Source organism: Mya arenaria, chromosome 12 (assembly GCF_026914265.1).
Source record: "Mya arenaria isolate MELC-2E11 chromosome 12, ASM2691426v1".
NCBI lineage: Eukaryota > Metazoa > Mollusca > Bivalvia > Myida > Myidae > Mya > Mya arenaria.
In genome coordinates, this window is record NC_069133.1 from 69198968 (window position 1) to 69224981 (window position 26014).

The following is a 26014-nucleotide window of genomic DNA, read 5'->3' on the forward strand; positions in this document are numbered from 1 at the left end:
GGAAAAGATTTAAACACGACCAAAACCAGCGTCAAGTATTCGAGAATAAATGATGTCGAACAAGATGAAAGTGATAGCAACCTCATATATGTCTTTATTTCAACATATAACCATCGAAACATGCTAAAAACAATTGGAGGTGACGTCTTGATTGTAACAGCCAAACAAACGAAAGGGAACGGAAGATCGAGCAGTCACGTGGTTGATTTCAACAATGGAAGCTACACGGCGTCTCTTCGTATATGGTGGAGTGGATCAACAGAAATAAGTGTGAGGGTAGCATCTTTTATTGAGAATTATTGTCTTCGTGACAAAGCAGTTGAAAAATTTGGTAATCAGGTGTTCACCATGGAAAATGGATGGGGAATCAGAGGTCTGTTTGTGACGTCACAGGGCGAACGTGAATATACACCTTGTGGGCCAACCGCTTATATGTATGGTTACGACAAACTTTGCAATTTTACATTGATAAATGATGGAATGTCCTGGTATTGTGGCAAACCAAAGAGACATGGTATTTATTGTGAGGATATATATTCCTTTGGAACTGGGGTTTTTAAAACAGGTGACGCCAAAGCTTCTGAGAAGGTTTTATTGCCGACTGTTTCATATTTCAATGACCAAGTGTCGATTAACCACACACTCATGGAAACAAATTCCAAAGGGAATATATCATGTTCCGAAAGGTCCTCGTCTCAGTCTTGGACAGAAATAGACGCGTATCCTAGTGGGTACTGGTTGGAAGGTCAGTGGCACTTTGTAAAGTGTTTTTCATCGTGCGTGCCTACAATCAAAAGCTACCGCGAGTGCTTAAAGAATAAAACCGTATACTTCTTTGGAGATTCTACTATAAGAAATTACTTTGAATTCTTTGCTAGATCTATTTTAGAAAACGATTTCAGTAAGAAAAGTCTTCGTGATGGTCTAGGTAAAGGAAGAACGTATCATTCAAGAACAACTTATAGTAACTTTGGTATAACAACAGCCTATTTGAAACATGAAATGCCTTTTCATAATCCAGATTTCCCTCCGAACGGAATTACATCATTTCCATCAGAACTCAAAAAACTGTCAAACAGTGATATTCCAGATGACAAATTAATCATTGTTGTAGGTTACCACACTCACTTTCAAGCATATCCTATTAATGTTTACAAACAGCGAATTCATGAACTTGCAAAGGCCTTGGAACAGTTAATCAAGAGGAAACCTAAAGTTAAACTATTTTACAAAGGGCCGCACGTCTGTCACGATGACACAAGGTGGTTTGATAATAGGTTGAGCTTAATTTATCAAGATATCGTAAAGGAAACATTTCAACATCTTTGGGACAACGTAACGTATTTGGACACGTGGTCTGTAACGGCTACACATGGAAATAGCAATCTCCATCCATCTCATGAAATATTTGATAGTCAGATACAACAACTTATGGCGTTTGTTTGTTGACTGGGAAGGTTTAAAACATGGGTCCAAAAATGGCAGTTTGATTAAGGGGAGACAATTATCGCTTTTAAAAGCGAAGCCTACTTTTTGTGTTACCTAATTTAATTTCCTCGAATATCATTCTTTTCATATTTCAAGTTTAATCATTCATAAGAGATATATGATATAAGGTGCATATTGAATTAGAAATAACGTATAGAATAACACTCGTCTGTTTGATTTTGTTTGTCTTTGCGTAATATACTCATGATGTTTTGATATATTAGTATTTGTTATATTTTTTATATTAATGAACTCGTTTTTATTGAAATGTCATATTTAGCAATACTATTCGTTTCTTGCTATTTATTTAACAGTTATTCATCTATTTGTATATGTCTACGATGACAAACCGTAATGGTTTAAGTCGAATAAACTCTGTTCTGTTCTGTTCATTTACAAGAACTTTCCCACATACAATGCGTAAATAAACATGATATAACATGAATAAAGGTCAATCAGTTAATCAACTGATAAAGGAATGTTGTTGTTTTAATTAATATTTGTTTAGATAACAAGCAAATATTAACTAACTGAGCCAGAGTGAAATGAACAATGATATTTTTATAACAGTAAAAACAATTTATATTAATGGATAGTTTGCTAGTTGTTTATGAAAAAATAGAAAATTTAAAATGCGAAGCTTGCATTTTGAATTATATAATTTAACTTCTAGCGTTCATTTGTTTCATAATTATTTAACTTAATGACATATATCAAAATGATCGAATGTAGAATGAGCCAAGAAACAAAGAATCAATCTAAGAATCAATCTAAGAATCAATCAATCAATCAATCAATCAATTAACTAATTAATAGACCAATGAATCGACCATTGATTCGATCAATCGATCGGTGTAATATGATGTTGGAATTGCACATGCCCTTTAAAGATGCACTTTCCCAAATAAGATTTACTTATATTAATACAATTGTTTTAATATGCCGAAAAGGACGAATAAATGTCGAAAACAATGGTTCGTATGAAGGAAACCGAATTAAAATTGAAAGAAATACGCATACAACACGGTATTTCTACGTAATGAGACTATAGAAAATCACAGTTTATCTTTTAGCATTCACCAATCATTTAATATTTTTGCGCTTTCTGCTATAAAATACACGGCTTTAATATTGTTATCATTACAGAAAAGACTATTTCCTAATGTCACTATTAAGTGATCAATAAACTGTCAGTATGCCCGGATATCCTTAAATGAATTAATTTGATATGTTTTAAATGAACCTATATTAAGTATGAAACCTTTCTCACAGATGTTCAAATTATCTTAATCAGAAATGCGAAGGAAACAACAGAATCAAGCTTAGTATCCAAATCCTAACGATAATTCTGTTAAAATGCACACTGTACAAGGCCAAACAGACGTACACAGTCACAATACAACACATACAAATCGCAAATAAATTAACATTTAAATATCTTTATTAATAAATGTTTGAGTTATCGCCTTTGAACAGTTTTAAACTGTGAAACAGGAGTTACCTGGGGGACTTCAACCTAATTTATGCGTAAAACCAAGCACACTGACAGTCAATGCTTAAAAGCGATATTGTTGTTATTTCGACACCGTTGGTAGTTTTGTTTGTCACTATCTGTTTGAATGTTTGGCGTTAACCGTTGATCCTTGTCATTAAACAAGAGTACGGTTTTGATCCTTGTCATTAAACAAGGGTATGGTTTTGATCATTGTCATTAAACAAGGGTATGGTTTTGATCCTTGTCATTAAACAAGAGTGCGGTTTTGATCCTTGCCATTAAACAAGGGTATGGTTTTGATCATTGTCATTAAACAAGAGTACGGTTTTGATCCTTGTCATTAAACAAGGGTATGGTTTTGATCCTTGTCATTAAACAAGGGATGGTTTTGATCCTTGTCATTAAACAAGAGTGCGGTTTTGACCATTCATCATCGCCTTAAAACAAAGTCAGCAAGGTGGAAATGTCGGTCGTTGATACTTGCCCTTAAACAAATATAGAACAAGGACCCACAATCTTAAGGTAATCTTTTTTAAAATGAGGTTGTCTGTGCTTTATATTACAGTTTGTAAAAGGTATTGTGAAACAGTCATTCGTTACGTCAGTTTTCCACTTGTTTAAAAATCAACAGGTGCGAAAAATAGAAAAAAAGTGACCATCGGGTCATAATATATCGACTCCCAGGTTATAATGTTACGATTCCTCTACACAAAGTAAAATGAGTCCTAACGATACTTTGCGACCCTCACAGAACAATGACATCACTTTATCAAGTTTTGATCAAGGGTACGTATCTTCTCTTGATTTTAAAAATATTTCTTAAAGTTTATATCTTCACGTCTTAGTTTACTGTGAAAATACTATGGTCAAACACATGCATTCACAAATACTATGAAACCAACTTTTTTATGAAACCAACTATTACTTGGCTCTTAGAACTAGTGTGCTTATATATAATATATAAAAATTAATTTTACCGACAGGTAGAGATACATGTATTAGGTTAATTGAATGGTTATCAGCGTTAAATCCCAAGTATGATCAATAAAAATAGCTATTAACCCTGTCTGTTATGTCCAAATGACAAATATAAAAACATGACACGTGTTGTTAAAGTTTAAGAAAGAAAGATAAATACAGCACACACCGTTAACAGTGATTTCAGTAATTCGTCAGAGGGTTACTGAACTTAATTGGTCAGCGAAAGCAAAGCGAAAGTCTATGTAGGAATTGCGGTAATTAAACGGAAATAAAACCTCAAACTTATCCCAAAAGTAATCAGAAAACTTAACTTTAACGAAGGCATCGGAATAAAACAGATAGTGACTTTTCCAAGTTACGTTGCAATCATATACAGTCACAGTACGTAGCCACAGTTATTATTTTCAAACCCTGTCAGACTGATATTAAAGAAGTCCTAAATTGCGGGACTCCAGACTCCACAAAATGCTTTTTCACTAGTTTGTTTATGTTATTTTTTTTTATAGAATGCAATAACAAAAGAAACACATTAATGGATTATCAAAACATTTAATTTGATCCAAAAAACTATATGTATAAATATGAAATAATTTATGATAATACACGTATACTGTTAATTAATTTATTAATTTTACCGACAGGTAGAGATACATGTATTAGGTTAATTGAATGGTTATCAGCGTTAAATCCCAAGTATGATCAATAAAAATAGCTATTAACCCTGTCTGTTATGTCCAAATGACAAATATAAAAACATGACACGTGTTGTTAAAGTTTAAGAAAGAAAGATAAATACAGCACACACCGTTAACAGTGATTTCAGTAATTCGTCAGAGGGTTACTGAACTTAATTGGTCAGCGAAAGCAAAGCGAAAGTCTATGTAGGAATTGCGGTAATTAAACGGAAATAAAACCTCAAACTTATCCCAAAAGTAATCAGAAAACTTAACTTTAACGAAGGCATCGGAATAAAACAGATAGTGACTTTTCCAAGTTACGTTGCAATCATATACAGTCACAGTACGTAGCCACAGTTATTATTTTCAAACCCTGTCAGACTGATATTAAAGAAGTCCTAAATTGCGGGACTCCAGACTCCACAAAATGCTTTTTCACTAGTTTGTTTATGTTATTTTTTTTTATAGAATGCAATAACAAAAGAAACACATTAATGGATTATCAAAACATTTAATTTGATCCAAAAAACTATATGTATAAATATGAAATAATTTATGATAATACACGTATACTGTTGAGCATTCTAAAATAGGATAGGTCAATTAGAAAGGAATGAGCGTCTTAATAAAATATAATGTTATAGAAACGCTGTTTTTTCATTAGTATTTCATTTATTAGTTAAGTAAATTGATAGAAAAATGCAATATCGTCCATATATCGTTCTCAAATTATCTAGTTATTTAAATATACATGCATTGGTGTTCTTTTATTTAAAGAAAACAAAATACATTACAAAATTCAAATTCAATAACAATTTTGAGCTCACAAACAACGTTCGGCTGAAAGGTCATTATAAACGGACTCCATTTCCCTCGCAAGGTCGCCGTTACACCTTGCAAACTGATCACTTCTACATGATATAGCAGCAGAACGGATTGAACAATAGACTTCCTTGCTGAGTCCAAGTCTCAAACCCATCTCAACACCCTGGTTCAGTCCATACATTCCCCCCAACTGACAGGGAATTGAACGACTTCGTACAGTTTCAAGGACACACATGTAATTTTGTTTGATAAGTTCCTTACTGTTACAATAAGTCTTCATTGCCGATCCAAATTTGCTCATATCTATGTACTCAGCAATCTGTTTGTCAATAGCATTGAATTTGAACATTGTTAAAATATTGACGCAAGACACATATGTGTCAAGTTTGTCATTTTCACAAAAAAAGTCCAAACTTCTGTCATGGTATTCTTTAGCTTTAGTTTTATTTATTATGTTGTGCACCGAGATATCCGCTGGAGGGAATAGTGCTAATAGCTCACTCTGATAGACAAGGTCCGCACACAGGAAAACAGCAGCGTTCTGTATACTTGGCTGTGATGAGTTTTCTGCCACTGGTACTGATGATGAAACCACTGGTGTCGGTGATGGTGCTGTTGTTGTCGTTGACGATGTCGTTGATGTGACTGGGTTAGCGCGTGTGCACACTGACACGGCCGCCATTGTGGCCAAAACGATGTATCCGAACATAGTTTGATTGACTAACTGTCAAGAAAGAAAACACATTGAGTATTTGCTTTGAACCATATTTGAACAAAATGTTGAAAATATTCTTGACAGAGTATACATATAGATACAGATAAAATAAAAGGAACGAACGAGCGAAAACACTATTTCTTCGTCATAATCTTTATTAAAAGATTAGAGAAAATAAAGACATTTTATTTACATACCGGAATTTCGATACAATTGGTATTTAACGTATAATCGCCTCTAAACGTTGATATCGTTGAATTGCCTGTAGTTCTTCTTTCCTTTACTACGGTTGCTCTTAGAAGGTCTCTCTCTCTATATATGTATGGATACGGGAGGACATTTCGAAATATACAGGTGTTGGTAAACAGCATGAATGGATGAACAACTGAAGTGAATCTAATAATACACGTTTGCATTTAGTTATGAAATGTTCCGGTGAATCATTTACTTAATTAATGAACTCACTTGTCTGTTTTGGTTATAATGCAGTAAGAGTATAATGTGGAGTTAAGAGTTTATTTTCATCACTGAAGGATGACAAAATATTTCAAAATATAGTAAAGGTGCAGTTTAAACCACATAAGCAAAATCACAACCACTTGATCACAGCAAAAGTATATAATGTCTACAATCATAACGTATCTTAATCATTGTATCATAATTTTCAGGGAAGAAACCGTTTTAAACATAATATGTGCATGATTTTAATGACACTATAGCATAAAAACGATAACAAACTTTTAAGAAATGAGAGTGGTATATTGGTAAATATGTCCGCATCTCACCCGAAAGGCTGTGGGTTGGTCCTCACCAGGGTAAGAGTGGTCTGGTGGAATAGAAGTCTGCCTCTCATTCGAAAGGTTGTGGGTACGAGAGATTGACCATAGTGTCAAGGACGAGTTGGGTAGATGCCCGCCTTTCACCCAAGTGGTTGCTGATACAATCCTCATTAGGTGTACGTACTCATGGCATTCAAAAAAGAAAAACAAAAAATATTTATTGCCGAAGACTTGCCGAAGATATTACCATCCAGGGGCACCGCGCAGCCATTATTGCACTGTTTAATGCACATATATGCCCATTTATTATGAAGATAAAATTTAAAAACTGATGTTTAAACTTTTTGCTACTGAGCTTGTTTCTGTATTTTTTTCATATAAATATCGAGTATTAAAAGTGTGTGTCCCAATAACGTATATTATTCGAATAGATAAGTAACGGGGCAAACATGTGCATATTCAGTCGTTGCAGTAACGTGCAGGTATGATATAGTTTTATGTATGTATGTGTGAATGCATGTGTTTGGCCATGTGTCGTAGATTTAAAAAAGGAGATGACATCGTGTTGATAATGGAATAATGTTGACAATATAATACGAGAAAACCTACAGAAACAAGCTCAGTATCCAAAAGTTTTAACATAAACCACGTTTAATTGCTCAGGGTAAACGCCAAATACATACAACACAAAACCAAAAAAACACAAACAAGAAACATGAAACAACAGCATAAAACTCAACAAACAACACAGGGCATATATACTATATAAAACTAGATTATAAGTATCTTCCATGGTCGAGAGTGTAAGATAGGTTCATTCCGACCCGAGCATAGGGTGTTTTGCGGAAACGAGGTTTACCGACCTGCGCGAGGGTCAGGATGAACCTATCTTACACGAGCGGCTGTGGTAGATGCTTTTTCTCCCAACTCAGTTAAACAAAATTAAGTAAAAAAAAAATTGCTGGAACTCTTTTGTGCTTAGTGAAAATAATTGCGTACGGATATGCAATAATTCGTGGTTGTCATGGATATATGCGCAGTGATTCAGAGTATGTAAATGGTCTGATTGGTCTTTAAATAGTTCTACGAAGAGTGAAGCATTATTTCTTGATGCTTGAAAACTGTTTTCTGGTGACATTTGAAGCGAGAAATAATTAACTCGCGTTCTAAATATTGCCACCAGACAAGGTTTCAATGATGCACTACAGACGACAGTCTTCAACAAGGGAGGTAATTACAATGTGGTGACCATTAAAAGAAGTTCCATACGGGCATTTTATCTTCGCCCGTGGGTAAGATAAGAATTTCTAGCATGGTTAAATTAATGGATCTACTTATCTGAGGTGGGAGAAATGTTTATCAAGGATTGTTAGGTACAGCTTTGGAACGGTCAGTAAAATATAATTTTACTGGGGGTTTAAACCAGTTTACGTGCACAAACCTCACTCTTATCACAAGACACTTTAAGAGTACAAACGAAATGTGGAGACAATTCTTTTTGATAGGAAGACAGATCGGAGTCGTATTATATATATTCCATTAAGGGTTGTTTCTGTGTAGATGATCTGTCTTATAAGCAGTTAAACAGACGTCCATTAAGCATTAGACCACTTAAGTCTTAAAACATCACGTAAACGTGTATAATTATGTATTAACTATTTCAGAGCGTTTGATTTTAATTAATTGATTTGTGTGAGTATTAATTTGCCTTATGACCAAAACACGTCAGCATTTCAAAGCTATATTTATACACACATTTGAATGAAGCAGGCATATATATAGATATATAGACACATTATGATTATGTGGTAAATATATACACTTGATCATTTAGATAAGCAACAGTCGCCGATAAAACCTTCTCAGAAGTTTGGAGTATATTGAGTTAAAAGGCCCAATTAAAAAAAACATATACCTCTTAATAATAAATGTCCTGTTTCTTTTTGCTGACAACAATACCTGGACAAACCATTATTTATCATTAAAATTGCAAACGTATATTCTGCCTGGTGAACTCACGGAGACCTGAAAGTATGATGCAGATCCCAACATTTTATGGGCTGCTTGTCACGCCATGGGACACAATACAACTATTAATCATGATTTGTCGATGATATTTTTAACATTTTATAAAACCTAAAAATCAACTAGGGTTATATAATTGACAATTGATTTTTGCTTTTGGGATTTGCATCATACTTTCAAGTCTCTGTAGGTGAACGGCGCTGTCAAGAAGACAAATGGTCTCAATAGAATTTCCTACCCTTGCAACACTTTGTTGATCCACCATATACGATAAATGGCTGTGTAGCGGCATTTGACAATCAATACTGTGAATGCTCTATCGCTGTCTCTTCGGCTGTTACAATCAAAACGCAAACTCCCATGATTTCAATTTGTTTTACTGGTTTTATGTTAAAATAAATAAAAGGTTACACTTCCTTTTATCCAGTCTTTCACAATCTATTTTGGGGTAAACATTACACTGGTTTTGTTTGTGTACAAGTCCTATCCATCTTAAGTGGGATACAACTGTTGAACAATACATTTTGTCCATGTGTAAGAATAACGGATGATGTATAAACTGTCTTTTTAGCATCGTTTAATGCTCTTTTATCGTTTGACAATACTTGAAAACGTAATATGTCTTAAATAGACAAGGGCCACAGAACATTCACCCGCACAACAGTTTTAGAAATAATTTGCATCGAAATAATTGCATGATAGTCTTATTACAGATCTCATTTAAGATGCGCCTGTAAAAAGGGAGGGAAAAGAAACGTGTTTATGGTAAAAGCATTCCAAGATTGTTACTTATAGCATTTTGGATATTAATGGTTAAAACATGGACTTTTCTTAGAATTTAGTATAAAACCGCTTACCAGTCCAGTAAGTATGAAAAATTACCATTTACCATGCTATAAAACTCGGAGAAGAAAGCAAAGACTTATAAATAATTAATTAATTATTCAAATTATTCTAAATGTATAAAAGACATTTCGCAATTAGTATGCTACACACTCCTAAATGTTATTTCCCCTCTGGATTTTCGCAGAATTAATTGTAGCAACACTTGAATAAGTTTCGAAATTCGTACAAACATGTTGTTGGTTAACAAAATGAGATGCCGCTTAAACTGCAATGACTTAATTGGTATGAATCATGTTAAAACGTGTGCACTTGATATGTCGAGCAATTGGTGTGTTCCCACTTTGCCAATCGATAATTTTTCCTACAGAAATTGTAGGTGGGGTTGGGTGATGTATTGTTTGTGGTAACAATAGAGTTGATAAGTGATAATTGGTGAAAATGCTAGACTGGCCCCATTTTTTATTTATTTTTTTTAAAAACAGTTTAGCCGTAATAGCATTTTGCTACCATATACAGTATCAGAATGCATAATAAATGAGTTTAAATCACAATGTCACAATGAGTGTCCATTCTTTATTTTTAAATAAACAATACTCGATACAATGGACAATTTACATTAGCATATTATTTTATTGGTATCAATATATAAGCACATAGCACATATTGAATATTTTATTCATTAAACATTTGATTTTTTATTCTATTTTAAACATTCTGAAAAACATCACAACATAATAAAACAACACTATATTCATATGTACATGTCAGTAAGGAACATATTGTCCAAGGTATTATTACTAATAGTTATACAGTTTTATACATAAAGCACATTCAATGTAATTTAACTTAGACAGCATCAACATAGGACATAGTGTCCATTTCACCCATACTCAGTTGGTCCTTAAGGCGGACGAGCCTTTCTTCAAGTTGGCAGTATACTCGCTTTCGTGGGCGATGTTTACCACCGTTAGCATGCTGACATATTTTGGCCTCATTTGCTGCCTGTTCCTTCTTGGTGATGTCTAGGAGGATGTAGATGTTGGGATGACAGTGTTTTAGTTGATTGTTAATTTTGTGGTGCCAACCCTCCACATGGTTTGTCGTACTAGGGCCTTCGTTGTTATTATTTATGTTGATATATACTATGTGAATTTGTTTTATTGTTAGAAATTGATCAATTGATAGCATTTGTTCCAACATATACTAGTATATAAAAAGCAAACTATTGGTAATTGTATTGTATTACAATGTATATTATAGTTTGATTGATTCGTGTTTTCTATTCCAGTTCATCCTTAGAAATAGATTAATTATAATATTGATTTAATATTTCACACTACATTGTATAATTGTAATTTATTGAATATGTTTATGAAACACAAAAAATTGTATAGTTTACGTGTAATAAAATTCTGTTCTGTTTCTGTTCTGTTGTTGAAGTGGTTCCAGGCTGGCTGGTCTCCTTCTACCCACTGCTCCTTGAACCTTAGCACTTGTGCTGTTAAACAATGACTTACAGCTAGTAAGCTGTTTGTCTTAGTTTTCATGTGTACATTATCAGGAATGCATTTATCAATTAAATAGGGATGATTAGTGTTGTTTGCATGTTTTTTTTGTTAATTAGCATAACTAAAAACAATGCTATGGAATGGTAATTGTTTATTATAAACATTCCAAGTTTAAAGTGGATAATTGTACAAGCTTATTAATTAAAGTTGTTGATTATTTTAGATTGATTAATGATAAAGATCATTTGGTTTATTGTATGCTACTACTGTTACAATGAACAAGTCAAAATCAACATTGTTTTTTGTTGAAACTGACATTTAAATTTTAATACAATAACATTTTACATCTGATAAGGAAGGATTAGAAGTTAATTTCAACTACAAATAAATTTGGGTGCCAGTCTAATGGTGAAAATACAGGTAAGTTGGAGGTGCGAGGACAAAATTGGTAGTTACTTTAATTGGAGGCATTAACGGTTGGCAAAGTGGGAACAAACCCAAACTATACATTACTTATATAACATCAAAAATCGATATATACAAAAGTAAGAAACTAGAAACCAATGCTAATCTTGTTTTAAAACTGAGTTAAATCAAACAAAATAAAATACTGAAAACATGAACGCGCACAAGCGTGCATACTTATGAAATGGGTGTAAAAAATCGAATATCACCCCGGTCAGACCGTAGATGAACTAGCACTCATTTCTAGCTTAACGTAAAATAACACAATAATTTAAGTTAAAAAAACAACAACAACAAAACAACAACATTACTTACACAAATAATACATCCTATAATTAAGAATATCGTTGCAGGTTTTGGCACTAAGTCTTGACAACATGTTATTTGCTAAAATAAAAGACAATGAGATATGCATATACTCGTACATGCGACACAAAGGTTTGTAGTATTACAAGATACATCTTGTCAATGAAATAATACTGCTTGTAAAACATTTCCAGAATTTGAGGCCTGTTATTTTGATGTTAAAATAATTACGTACTATATCATTTCTTCTAACATTTGTACCTGTCATGAATGCACATATGTTTGAACATGTTTTACTTTCCTTAAATTTATTTCAAATTTGTTCCAACTGATGTACTTTCCCTTAATGTATATCAAAATTGTTCGGCACAGAAAACAGAACAAAGAAAAAAGGGTTGGGAAAGGGCCTTAATTTAAAGTTTTCCATTCATGTACAATTGTCCAATCCTGGAGCGCTTGTTTCATATAAAGCAGTTATGAAAGCCTGTTAGTGGCCACCTTGTTTCACCTATGTTTTATATTGGCAGCGAAGAGTATTATATCGTACGTTGTTTTAATCATGTTCTGTTTCTTCTAGAACTGTCATATGTCTATGTTCAATTGTCATCAGCCGAGTTCGTTTGTTAAGAGGTTAATAAGGTTTGCCCGCTACAATGAGCTGGCTGAATGAAGGCTTAACCCCGCGTGTCCCTTCGCGACATAAAGTGTATTTAATTAAGTATTGCTTCTTATTTGCGATATGAACGCTCGGTCGAATATTTCGAATCCGTGAAGCGCGCTAGCGCATCTTTGAAAATTTGAAAAATCGCGTCCGGGCGTTCCTAAGTTGTAGTTGCATGCACACACGAAAAATGTCAATCCTTTATTTACATTTAATTCGTGTATTATATATGCATGGCCCATGTCTTTGTTGCGAAACTCGGTCTAGAAAGGTCACGAAATGTCGTCCGATTCATGCGGACAACCTTGCGTGACATCTGAAGACGGAGTTTTAAGTGCGATTTTTTCCAATAAGGACAGGAGCTATAAATGACGGCAATCCAAGTCAGATTGAGAATGCTATAAAATAAATTTTGAAATTTTTGTTAAAGTCCTACTGTAGCTATTAACTCAAAATTTAGTCCCTTTAGTTTTCTGGCCATTACACAAACATTTGTTCATTACAACCTTACAATTTATAATTTTGTGAAGGTCTCGAAGGTATGAGTTATTTTTATTTCATGAATGATATTCTCCTTATTCTGTATGGGCTGACTAAGTCAGAGATATTTATGTTACAGAAAAGATAGATGTAGAGGATGTATAAAATTAGTCGCTGTTTTCTAATGGGTTTGCCAAGTCAGTGGACTACAGTATAAACTTGTTTTAATAATATAAGCATAAACCGTATGGCTCAACCACTTACAGCGCCCAGGACGACTCCTAGGGGCTATTACACCGGCCTCGGCACACCTCTTTCAGATGCAAAAACAGATGGTCAGGACGAGACATATAATTTGCTCAGTCTATGACAAAATTTAAACATCTCGATATTTCATTAAGGAATAGTGTTGATAGTGAAATCTATAATTTTGTAAGGTATGGATATTACTAGACATATACGAAGTAGGTATGAAAGCAAATACATCACGTGTAGCGCTGATGTGTCGAATGTCTAGAGTTTCTTCGAATTATGAAATGTCATGTCGGATTTCGTGTTTGATCTGGTTGTGAAGAATCGTAATCCTTCACCAGTATAAGTTTAATTGTGTGTAAACGCTCGTCACAAATGGGATGCACATGAGAGTTAGGGTCAAAATGAGGTAATTTGCTAAAATATGCACATGTGTTAAATGTAAGGAAATAAAGCTCTCGATTTTTTTTATTTTCTGACCAATATATGATGTACTATCCGATATGGGTATAACGAAGAAAATTTATGATATTAATATTTACAAGTAATTATACCCTAACATGTACCGTGTACACTGCTCTAATCATTATACCCCATGAACATGAAGAATGCACATGTAAACGGCACTAGAATAGCGGTTAAGCTTTTTAAAGGTATGATTATTTTCCAAATAATGGCTGACAATTAAATCGAGTAAATATAATCAATGAAAAGTTAAGTAAATTTATTATAAATCCATATGCAATATTTATACAGGACTGATACAGGTATAAACTTACATGTTTGATTAAAATATCAACTTTTGTAAACAATTCTTGGACATGTTCACCCTTTAGCGATATGAAAGTTCACTTGTTGACTCGTTCACTTGCTGACTCATCAGCTTTTAAATCTTTTAAGCGTCGTTCAAGTGAAATGTTTCCATCTCCAGCAGATTAAAAACACATCGTAAACAATTCCATTTACTTGCACTCGAAAACAAAATATTAAAGGCCACTTAAATGTAGTTGGAATATGGAATATAACAACGGAGTAGATAACTGTTATCAGCCTGGCTTAAATCACAAACATGCCTGTCGCCATTTTTTCACGGTTATGGTTAGGTCACAAAGGTTCAGGGACCAAGTGAAGCATTACCCAAGTGAACCATTACCCAAGTCAACCATAAACCAAGAAAATCATTACGCAAGTGCACCATTACCAAAGTGCACCATTACCCAAGTAAACAATTACCTATGTGAACCATTACCCAAGTGAATCATTACCCAAGTCAACCATTACCCAAGTGAACCACTACCCATACCCAAGTGAACCATTACCCAAGTGAACCATTACCCAAGTACCATTACCCAATGACCATTATCCAAGTGAACCATTACCCAAGTGAACCATTACACAAGTGAACAATAACCCAAATGCACAATTATCCAAGTGAACCATTACCTAAGAACCACTACCCAAGTACCATAACCTAAGTGAACCATTACCCAAGTGAACAATTACCCATATGAACCATTACCCAAGTGAACCATTACCACCATTACCCAAGTGAACCATTACCCAACTGAACCATTACCCAAGTGAACCATTACCCAAGTGAACCATTACCCAAGTACCATAACCTAAGTGAACCATTACCCAAGTGAACAATTACCCATGTGAACCATTACCCAAGTGTACCATTACCCAAATGAACCATTACCCAAGTACCATTACCCAAGTGCACCATTACCCAAGTGAACCATTACCTAAGTGAACCATTATCCAAGTGAACAATTACATAAGTAAACCATTACTTAAGTGAACTTTTTCTTTACCGAAATTCGCAACGACCAGAAGTACACCGTACTTACAGGTGATGCACCTACCGTGTTATAACGATCGGATGCACACCGTACGTACCTTTGATACACATTCGAAGTTCCCAAAGACCAGAAGTATACCGTACGTACATATGATACACCTTCCACCTTTTCAAAGACCAGATGTACATCGCACGTGTGATGCACTCTCCAAGTCCCGAACGACCAGAGGTAAACCGCCGGTACATGTGATGCACTCTTCAAGTCCCGAACGACCAGATGTACACCGCACGTACATGTGATGCATTCTCCAAGTCCCGAATGACCAGAGGTAAACCACACGTATATGTGATGCACCTTCTTAGTGCTTTACGACCAAATAAACACCGTACTTACATGTGATGCACATTCCACGTACCCAACGACGAAATATACAACGCACGTACAGGTGATACACTATCCATGTTCCCAACGACCAGAGGTACAACGCACGAACATGTGATGCACCTTCTAAGTGTTCAACGCCCAAAGTTACACCGAACTTACAGGTGATGCACCTTACATGTGTTTAACGACAGAGGTACACCGTACGAACATGTGATGCACCTTTCATGTGTTTAACGAACAGAGGTGCACCGTACGTACAGGTGATGCACTTTTCATGTGTTTAAATACCAGAGGTACACCGTACGTACAGGTGATGCACCTTTCATGTTTAACGAACAGAGGTACACCGTACGTACAGGTGATGCACCTTACATGTGTTTAACGACCAGAGATACACCGTACGTACAGGTGATGCACCTTTCATGTGTTTAACGACCAGAGATACACCGTACGTACAGGTGATGCACCTTACATGTGTTTAACGACCAGAGGTACACCGTCAGGTGATGCACTTTCAAGTTCCCAACGTCCAGCCGGATACCGTATTAAATGTGATGCACATTCAAAGGAATACATCAAACCAAAGCAGTAGATGTTGACTCCTCAAAGGAACGTTTCTATCATAAACAGTCAAAGGTATTTTGTTGTTCATTTTGTTTTCAATCCAAGTCAGACTAATATTTAAGAGTGCTTAAATGCGTGACACCAGACTACACAAAACGCTTTTACACAAGTATGTTATCAAATTGATATGTCTTTTGATATAATTATAAAAGAAACACATGAAGGGATCGTCAAATTGTAGAACTTTTTATTTTTTGCAAACAAAACAGCAATACATCTATATATACGCAACATGTAATGATAATACTGTTTAATATTCGAAGATGAACAGATTACTCAAATAAACCATTCTGGATAATTTTCAATTTTGTACCCTAGTTTCGTAATGCATTGATCCTAATTTATTTGATTAATTATAAGAATGTAATATTGTTTACATTTTGCATTTAATTGATGCTATATTGTTTATATATGTATATGATATATTTTAAACCAAACCATGATTGCACCTTGAAAAATAATGAGTGTTTAAATTGATAAAATAAAACAGCATCGTCCTCATTTCGCTGTCTTATTATCTCGTTAGTTAAATTTACATGCATTGGTGGTCTTTTATTTCAAGAAAACGAAACACATTAAAACATCACAGAATTCAATAACAATTTTGAGCTCACATACAACGTTTGGCTGAAAGGTCATTATAGACGGACTCCATTTCCCTGGCAAGATCGCCATTACACCTTGCAAACTGCGCACTTCTACAAGATATAGCAGCAGAACGGATCGGACAATATACTTCCTTGCTGAGTCCAAGCCTCAAACCCATCCCAACACCCTGCATCAGTCCATACATTCCCCCCAACTGACAGGGAGCTGATCTACTCCGCACTACATCAAGAACACACCCGTAATTTTGTTTGACGAGTTCCTTGTTAATACAGTAAGTCTTCATTGCTGATCCAAATTTGCTCATATCTATGTATTCACCAATTTGTCTGTCAATAGCTTTATTTCTGAATATTGATAGAATGTTGACGCACAGCGTATAGGCGATAAATGTGTCATTTTCACAGAACAAGTCCATACTTCTGTCATGGTATTCTTTCGCTCTAGTTTCATTTATTATGTTGTGTACCGAACTATCCGCAGGGGGGAATATTGCTAATAGCTCACTCTGATAAACGAGGTCTGCACACAGGAAAACAGCAGCGTCTCGTATACTTGGCTGGGATGATTGTTCTGATTCGGGTGCAGATGATGAAACCACTGGTGTCGGCGAGGGTGCTGTTGTTGTCGTTGTTGTTGTCGATGATGTCATTGGAACAGCGCATGCGCACACAAACAAGACTGCCGTGGTTATCAAAACGGTGTTTACGTACATGACTTGATTGGATAACTGTAAAGAAAGAATAATATTCATTTTGAACAAAACGTTGAAAGTGTTAGGTATAAAGTAAAAGTAACAGCTTTAATTACACAAATCGAACGATCACGCGCAATAATTTTATAAGCAATGAAACAGCAAAAAAACTATAACAGACGGTACGAACTTTTTAATCATAACGAAAAGCTATGAGGATTAAACCTAATTTCATTTACTCACTAAAATTTTAAACAAGTGGTAATACGTGAAATCGCCTGTAAAGGTTGATATCACTGATTCGCAATCCTTGTTTCTTTAATACGGTCACAGATAGATCACCTCATATATATAGAGAGATGCGATACAGACATTTCGCAATTAATACGCACGCTGCAAACTTCTTAACGTAAACACTTAGATAAGTTTCGAAATATGAATAAACATACTGTTGATAAAGAAAATGAGAGCAGTTAAAACCACATCAACTGAAGTGGAATGAATCATGTCAAAACATCTCTGCATGTCGAACAATCAACACTTATATTTCTATTTTTGTTCCATTGGTGGGTCTGATATGTAAAATCCACTAGCGTCGGAGAGTTTACCATAACGCGTGCTAACTGTTAAACATGCTTTAATCATCTGATGTTGGGCCTGTACAATTTAATGGTGGGATCATGTGAGCATGCACAATATAAAATAATTATACGACGTGTACATACATGAGACACAATGGTTTGTAGTTAAATAGGATTGTATGATATTTATGAAGGTTGCCCGCGCCCATAGGCTGCGGTATGCCTTGACCCCGCATGACCCCTCACGACTGAACGTGCCGAAAGTGACATGAGTTAAAAGTGACTGCAATAGTCACAATCGGAACACCTCGGCCAGTATCCACCTGGAATTGACGAACGGCTATCTATTGACGAAGTCTATCTCGAAGCTTGCCGGAGATGGCCGAGTTGTTACGATTGTTGACGAAGCTATCTATTGACGAAGTCTATCTCGAAGCTTGCCGGAGATGGCCGAGTTGTTACGATTGCAATAGTCAGTTTCATTGCGACTGACCTAAGATAAATTTTGAAATTTTAGTAATAGTAAACTGGAACTATTAATTCAACTCACGATGTGGTCCTTTCAGTAAACTCACTATAAAAAGTTCAGTAATATATTTTCCGGCCATGGTTAACATTTTTTTATGTGCGTGAAGTTAGTAGCACAGCAGCAAAGAAGCGAGCTGCTAGCACCAACAGCCGCAAAACCAGTAAGCTGCTATGCTGCAGTGCTTGCTGCTTCCTGCTATAATTATTCTCAATCAAATAGTAGCACAATACTGTATATGTATTGTACCCTCGTATAATATTTAAGTATATAGGTAATGAAGTACAAAAAGGTGTTGGTAAAATCGACTCAAAATAGTTGCTTTAAAGGCACTTTTGGGCCAAGCTGACCAATAGAATTCGACTAAGGGGACCATAACGAAAGGAATAGGGTTGAACTTATACACCAGCCTACAATGTGAGCTATTTAGATCGCTGGAGCTTTCGTCCTGAGTAGCCGAAAATAGAGCTCTAAAATATGAATTTGTTGCTGTAAAATACTTTTGGACTAAGCTGACCCGAAACTCCGACTAAGAGGACCATAACGAAAATTAAAGGGTTGAATTATGCCACGAGGCCTAGAATATGAGCTATCTAAAATAGAAGGAGCTTTTTTTCCTGAGTAGCCGAAAATAGAGCAGGAACATAAGTTGCTGCTGTTAACGGACTTTTAGGTTCGAGCTGACCCGAGAATACGAATAAGGGGACACTAGTAGAAATCAAATAAGGCAAAATCACAGGGTCTCTGGTTTGGCAAATGCAAAAGCAATGGTATCAACAGTGTGCATTATATTAAGTTTACCTCAAACAACTTAAACACTTGGTGTATATTTTAGAAATGATAAAGATAATTGTATGGATTTAAGCGGAATGAAAAACAAGAGAAATGTAAACAGTTGATTAATAATTATATTTTAAGAATACTTAACTGTTCGCAAGATAACGGTTACAAAATCGGGAAACATTTTAACGCCAGATTCATTCCATGAGTTTTTAGTTTTCCTTGGAGTTGTAAAAGAAATAAAATTAAACGCACAACGATTATTGGAAACAAATTTTAAGGTGGTTTCGAGATGCTCAATTTTGAAAAATCATTTTAAGACAATAAAATTAAAATGGAGTAACTATCTTCTGTTCGTGAAGTTAGCACCGCTGTACCATATCACCGCGGTGCTATTACCCAGGTCACGCTGCTGGCACCGTGTCACCGGAAAGTGACCGAAACATATTTACCAGTGATAAAATACTTTGTTTTATTGCTCGATGGTTCCAAGCAATCATGGTATGAAGGGATAATCAATTGTGATACCATATGCACATATAAACTCATTAAGGAACAATTTGAAATTGAACTTTATCTAGCTAGATGTTTTACCAAAGAAATTAAGAATGTCTTTGCCTTATAGCTAAGATTGTCATCGCATAAACTTCATATAGAAACCAGTCGATATGGCCGAATAGAAAGAGCTCAACGTTATTGTACTGTTTGTAACTGTAATGATTAAAAAAAACGAATATAATTTTATCATAGTATGTATATAACAACCTCAGGACATTTTTCATTAAATCATATTACATTTATATTAGAAATCCAAGTTTGTACTAGTGTATCGAACTAATATTATCAAAAACGTAAGCTTACTGAGTAGCCTATGTAAATTTATGAAGCAGGCATTTATGTCAAGAAATTCTTATATAAATAACATTGTTTAGATATTTCAAGTATTATGCCATTTGTAAATAGCCTCCATCAATATTTCATCTCTCTAATATTTGTTTATTATATCTCACAACTTGATTTCGATATGCATCTCTTTTTTCTTTCCTTTTTTGATACCTTCTTGTATGTTTTTAAAATAAAAAAAAACTTACTTACTCCTCCTGCTGTCCATGTATTAATTCCATGCATCGTTGTGACCATACACATGATTGTGAGTTATTTTATTACATAAATGTTATTCTCTACATCAAGACATCAATGTTTCAGAAAAGTAGGGTTTTCCTATTGGGTTAGCCGAGTCCGTGAAATATAGACTTTTTGATAATATAAGCATACATCTTTTTACGTGATAAACCAAATAGGGAAGGTCAATTCTTATGAGAATGCTCGTCGTCAATAATACACTTGGAAAAAATATCGTTGCTCAAGCTCAACCACTTCTAGCGGACAAGACTGCTCCCAGGGGCTAAGCTAATACACTGGCTTTGGCATACCTTTTTCAGATGGAAAAATGGATGGTCAGGACGAGAAATACATTTTTCAGCATAAAACAAGTCAGTTACGGATTATTGTTGATAGTTTAATGTATGCTTTTGTAAGGTATGGACATTACTAGACTGATACAAAATAGATCCGAAAACAAATGCATCATGTGTCAACCATGTTTTTTTTTTCGAATTATGAAATGTTAGGTCGGACTTCGTGTTAACATTTAATGTGAATATTCGTGACTCTTGAAGTATAGCCATCGCTAATATATTTCTTTTTTCGTTTAAAAACACTCGTGATTAATAATGTGAAAGAACAGTACATAAGACATTCATCTATTTGTCTTAGTGGCGGCTTCTAGCAAGTGGACACATTATGCAATATCTATAGATGTATGTGAATATGTATGTATATAGATAAGTAATGAAATTATTGACTCCATTTTAAGTAAATCAAGTATTATAGATTAATAATAAAGTACAAAATTTAAGCATTCTTCTGTACCTAAAATGTATTGATGACCAGTGTGCATGTACTTGAGGTTAATAATTTACCCGTAAAATGACCATCTAACAGTACAAATTATATTGTCGCCGTCATTCCGTGTGCACAATAAGGGGATGGAAGTGTGTTTTTTTAAACCCCGCATGGATATATTGATCGAGAAATGAATATAAGACGTCATATAAATATAGCCGGTATATCAGAATCATTAACGGATGCAAGGGGTGGGGTGGGTGGGGATGACTTAAATCGTCCAAATTAACATTTTAAGTTAATATCGGAGAAAACAGTACTAAACCACACTCAAAATGCATTATTTCGGTCTAGGAATTGTTAATAATTATTTGAGGAGTACCCCCCCCCCCGCCATCATTTTGAATTACGGTTCTGAGTGAGGGAAGGGTTGTGCCCGTCAGTAACGCCCCCACTACTGTCAATAACTCAATAACTGGATCCGCCCCTGAGAATGGTCTAGCCTGAGCACCTTAAACATCAAGTGAATACATTTTTTATACAAATGTTTGAATAAAAGTTGATTTAATTTTCAAAATAAGTATAATTGTATTTTTTCCACCCGCTGTCGACATCACATTAAAATTGTGCGATTTGACCATTACATTTCTTTTAGGTAAATTCTTTCTTTCGGTCTTTTTCGCGTGGCTTTAAAAAGAAAAAGTTTCCGATTTTATATTTTGGGCGGGATTTTTAAAAAAAAAATAAAATGTTTTACAGCCGAGACATTCTTCAGAAAAAGGGTGGACAGTTTGGAAAGATATGGTACTTAAAATCGAATTGTGCATCATTAGATTTTTTTTCTTTAATTTAAGTTTTGAGTGCGCATGCAATGTGAATTTTAAGTTATTTTAATGATTTCCATTGTGTTATATTTGTTTTTGGTTTATAGAGGTACGTCAAATATTGCTTGATTTTAATATTTTAGCTTAATCTTGGCTCCTTATTCCTTAGACTCTTAGAGCACTTGTGTTGCAAGAAGTACATGAATGTAAAGCCCCTTAAAGTTGTGTAAAAGTGCAAAGTGCTGTATTTAATTCAAATTTGATGGGACAATGAACCCTTCAAAATAAAGCCCTTCCTTAAAAGCTTAGCTGGGACAAGTTAAAGTCCCAGCTGAATAATTCAAGTATAACCAGTCTACCCAATCACTAATTGGGCAAGCAAGTAAAAGCAATGGTGGAAAATAAGAAAAATCTAAATCCAACATACATGGACGTGCAGCTTTTTCAGTAAACTGTTAAAAAATGGTGACATAGAACACAATTTATTGAAGTTGGTTTATAACTGTCAGATCAGATTACTCGCATCAACATATTTTGTTTCTACTTCAAGTTAATTTGTTTCTTCGTTTTAAATACTTTTTGACCTGTACTTTCGATACTGGTAAAAACAAATAAGGAGTTAGATATTATGATGGTGTTTTGAAGACTGACAAGAGAAACAACCTGCAGGGGTAACCCGGTTTAAATTTTTATTGAAATGTAAAACATTATTCCACTTAAAGGCTAGCTGCAACCAAAGTGTCTAAACTAACCAGAAGAGAAGTGGCAGGCATCAATGTAAAGAAAAGCTGGTAAGTTTCTAGTCTATAAAGCCCAATTGATTATCAAGGCTGAACTACATGGCAGCATAAAAAATGTTTTACCCTTCTGAACCTCCATTCTCCATATTACTTATAAAGCAGTTATGTATCATACTTGGATCTATCTATTGCTGTGGACTTATTTTTCTTAAATGATTTTATAAGAATATTGTACAAAGTTTTCTATCAACATAATTGAGAGAATGCACTTGTAAAAATAATAAAATAAGGTGTTTTTAATCTTTATCTGTGATTATGTTGTAAGTTAGAAATGTCTTAATTATGTTTTCAATATTGTTTTCAATATACCAGGTATTTTTTGTCATACCTTTGATGTTCATTATTGTTGTGCAAAAACTTGACCAAAACACAAACAACATACAAATTTAAAAAAGCAGTGAATATCAAGTAGGAGCTGGTCAGTTACTTAACTATTTGAGATGGTCTAATGAAACTTAATGAGAACCTTGGAAGTAAACAGAATTTACAATGCATAAGTACATAAGATAAAGAAAAATGGAATGTTCATAAAGAAAAATGGTCCTATTTCTTAAGCAACCATTTGGTAAAGATATACTCCTCTTACAGGTTATAAATACATAACAAATAATTGACACAGTATCTCTTGTTTTCAAAGTACTTTACCATGTTTTTATATTGTTTTTTTTGTTTTTGACATCTACTCAGAAAATTTACCACTTTTGAATATTTAAATCAAGGCCATGCCAAATTTAGGGTCAGTTTTGTGAAAATATTGAATATATACAGGATCCAGCATTTCCCATTTTCATATTTTTTGAAAAGGCCTAATTTTCTGTCTTTTTGTTATAAAACTATTATTTGTACATTTTTTGTGTGAATAGATTTCGCTATTTTTTTCACCAATTACCTCTTGAGTCTGAAGTCATATAACTTGGAGTATTGATGTTATTATTCCCAGATACTTGTCAGTTGAATTATTTCTGTCTTGAAATGGCCTGTTAGCTATAAATCTTTCAAAAACTTCAAGCTGTTTTTCATGAATGGGTTTCATCACATATTTGATCAAGAGAATACGACATTCAAAAGTGTTTTTTTAAGATAGAAATTGTTGTAAAATGATCTTAAAGCTGCACTCTCACAGATTGACTGATTTGACAACTTTTTCAATTTTATCTCAGAATCAGCTTATTTTTGCATCAGTGTTTTCAATCAGTCATTTAGAAACATACAATAGAACAACTGTGAGTGTCTCATCATCATCTCAACTGGCTCAATTTTAGCCATAAGACATCAATTTTAAGTGAAACTATTAAAAACTGCAATCTGATCTTTTATCAGCAATCTTATATCACCAGTTTCAGACATTTATGCAAAATTTGGCTCATTCAAAGACAAAAAATAAAAAAGTTGTCAAAAACTGTCAATCTGTGAGAGTGCAGCTTTAAACTGATTAATTCCTTTTTTCTTGCCACTTGTCACCAAAAGAATATAATTTCTCCCATAAAAGTTCCTATTTCATTCCCACTTTTCCATGTTACAGTTGGAGAGCCTGAACATACATGTGTATATATGTCAAAACTTATATTAAAAACAGACTATTTGACATTGCAGCCATGACATTGTACAGTACATCAGGAGAAGAGTTCGACAGGGCACATCTGGGAAGAGATTAGATTTTTCTCTGTACTTGTCAGCTCAGCTCATGTACGGTGTTGTGCTGGTTCATCAAAAGCATGCAGAATTTCTACTTGGTATGAAAAGATCCAGAAACTAGGTCTTAACAATTTTTGTAGATTGTAATTAAAATTATTAGGAAAATTTACTTAACAAAAGTTCATACTTAATTTTCTAATAAAATATGGGTAGACATAACTTCAATAATTGTATTAAGGTATGTTATGTGCCTTTTGACAAAAATTGTCACTAAGTGGTGCATTAAAAATTGAAGTAAATACATGACTGAATCAAGCTCGAGCTAACTGTAGTAATTAATATGTTTAATGTTTGTATGTTAGGGCATTTGAGTGTCTTTTAAAACTATGAACACAATAATAGTATTCAGCTTTATTCTACAATCACAATCATTTTGATCAAACTCCATTTGGCAATAAACAGTGGTCTAAATCCAACTGCTTGAAGATAAAAACCAAGAAAAATTGTCTTCGGCTGGTAAAAAAAATCATTCTTTCAATGAGAAGTATAATTTATGAATGAAATAATAATTTAACAAAAAAGATTTTGACCGTTTGTTAAGACATTTTCTGTTACTGGGAAAATATCAGGTTGTATCAGCCTGGTACTATAGAGTCTGTCTTGCTTACTTTGAGTACTTGCAGTCATCGAAATTAGACTTTCATATGAAAAATTCTTATACTATTGTTTGGCATCGTTTTTTTCAACAAGCCCTGCAAAATAAAATTCATAATTTGAGCAAGCCCGGAATACATTTTACCACTAGTACAGGGCTTGTGGACTTGTGTTAATTTTCATCACTGTACTTGACAAAATTATGAATGTAGAAGTTAAGGCTAATGTCTCAAAATCTGAATTTCTGAAACTGATTTTGAAGACCTTCATTCGAGAATCAGAATGCTAGAGTTTTACATATATTTCAGGTGATGTCACAACCACCTTTATCAGAGTAAGAGGCCATGCTGCCAAGCAAGTACAAGAAATCAACCTTGCAGAACCAAAGTTAGACAAAGTTCAAATTACAACAACAAAATGAGTTACAGTCTCCTACCGCTAGTTTTGTTTAGTTTTTTAGCAATGTTTAATCACATTATTCAAGTTTTATTTGTACAGATTTATAAAATATCTACAATAATTTCTGTCTGTGTCTGTTAATACAAATTCAATTTTAAGTGATAATTGAGAGGTTAGCTTAAAAGGAATTTAAAAGCACACGCTATTTTAAGCATTATCTGTTTTTGTCAGAGCCAGGGTTTTGTTGATGGTGCAATTGTTGTGCATTGTGATCGCCCTGTGTCTGTCGCCAAC

General features: G+C 34.3%; 1 protein-coding gene and 1 long non-coding RNA gene across 2 annotated transcripts; one reads left to right on the plus strand and one right to left on the minus strand.

Annotated features, from left to right (window-relative positions):
* Positions 1 to 16486: 16486 nt before the first annotated feature.
* LOC128211852 (uncharacterized) lies at positions 16487 to 18253 on the minus strand. Its single transcript, XR_008257350.1, has 2 exons — positions 17860 to 18253; positions 16487 to 17652 (listed from the first exon to the last, which is right to left on the minus strand). It is a non-coding gene; the product is annotated as an uncharacterized LOC128211852 (long non-coding RNA).
* Positions 18254 to 22156: 3903 nt separating this feature from the next.
* Positions 22157 to 25768, plus strand: LOC128210932 (meiotic recombination protein REC8 homolog). The gene is made up of 4 exons (XM_052915277.1): positions 22157 to 22212; positions 22955 to 23023; positions 24626 to 24765; positions 25630 to 25768. The coding sequence occupies exons 1-4, from the start codon at positions 22157 to 22159 to the stop codon at positions 25740 to 25742; spliced, it is 378 nt and encodes a 125-aa protein (XP_052771237.1). The 3' UTR covers positions 25743 to 25768.
* Positions 25769 to 26014: the final 246 nt, after the last annotated feature.

Bases quoted from the DNA above. Each gene is read 5' to 3' on its own strand.
- LOC128210932 (XM_052915277.1), top strand. From the start codon at position 22,157: ATGTTTTACAGCCGAGACATTCTTCAGAAAAAGGGTGGACAGTTTGGA. The intron at 22,213-22,954 runs GTACTTAAAATC...TTCCACTTAAAG, and splicing joins GGACAGTTTGGAAAGATATG to GCTAGCTGCAACCAAAGTGT. The intron at 23,024-24,625 runs GTAAGTTTCTAG...TTGACATTGCAG, and splicing joins ATCAATGTAAAGAAAAGCTG to CCATGACATTGTACAGTACA.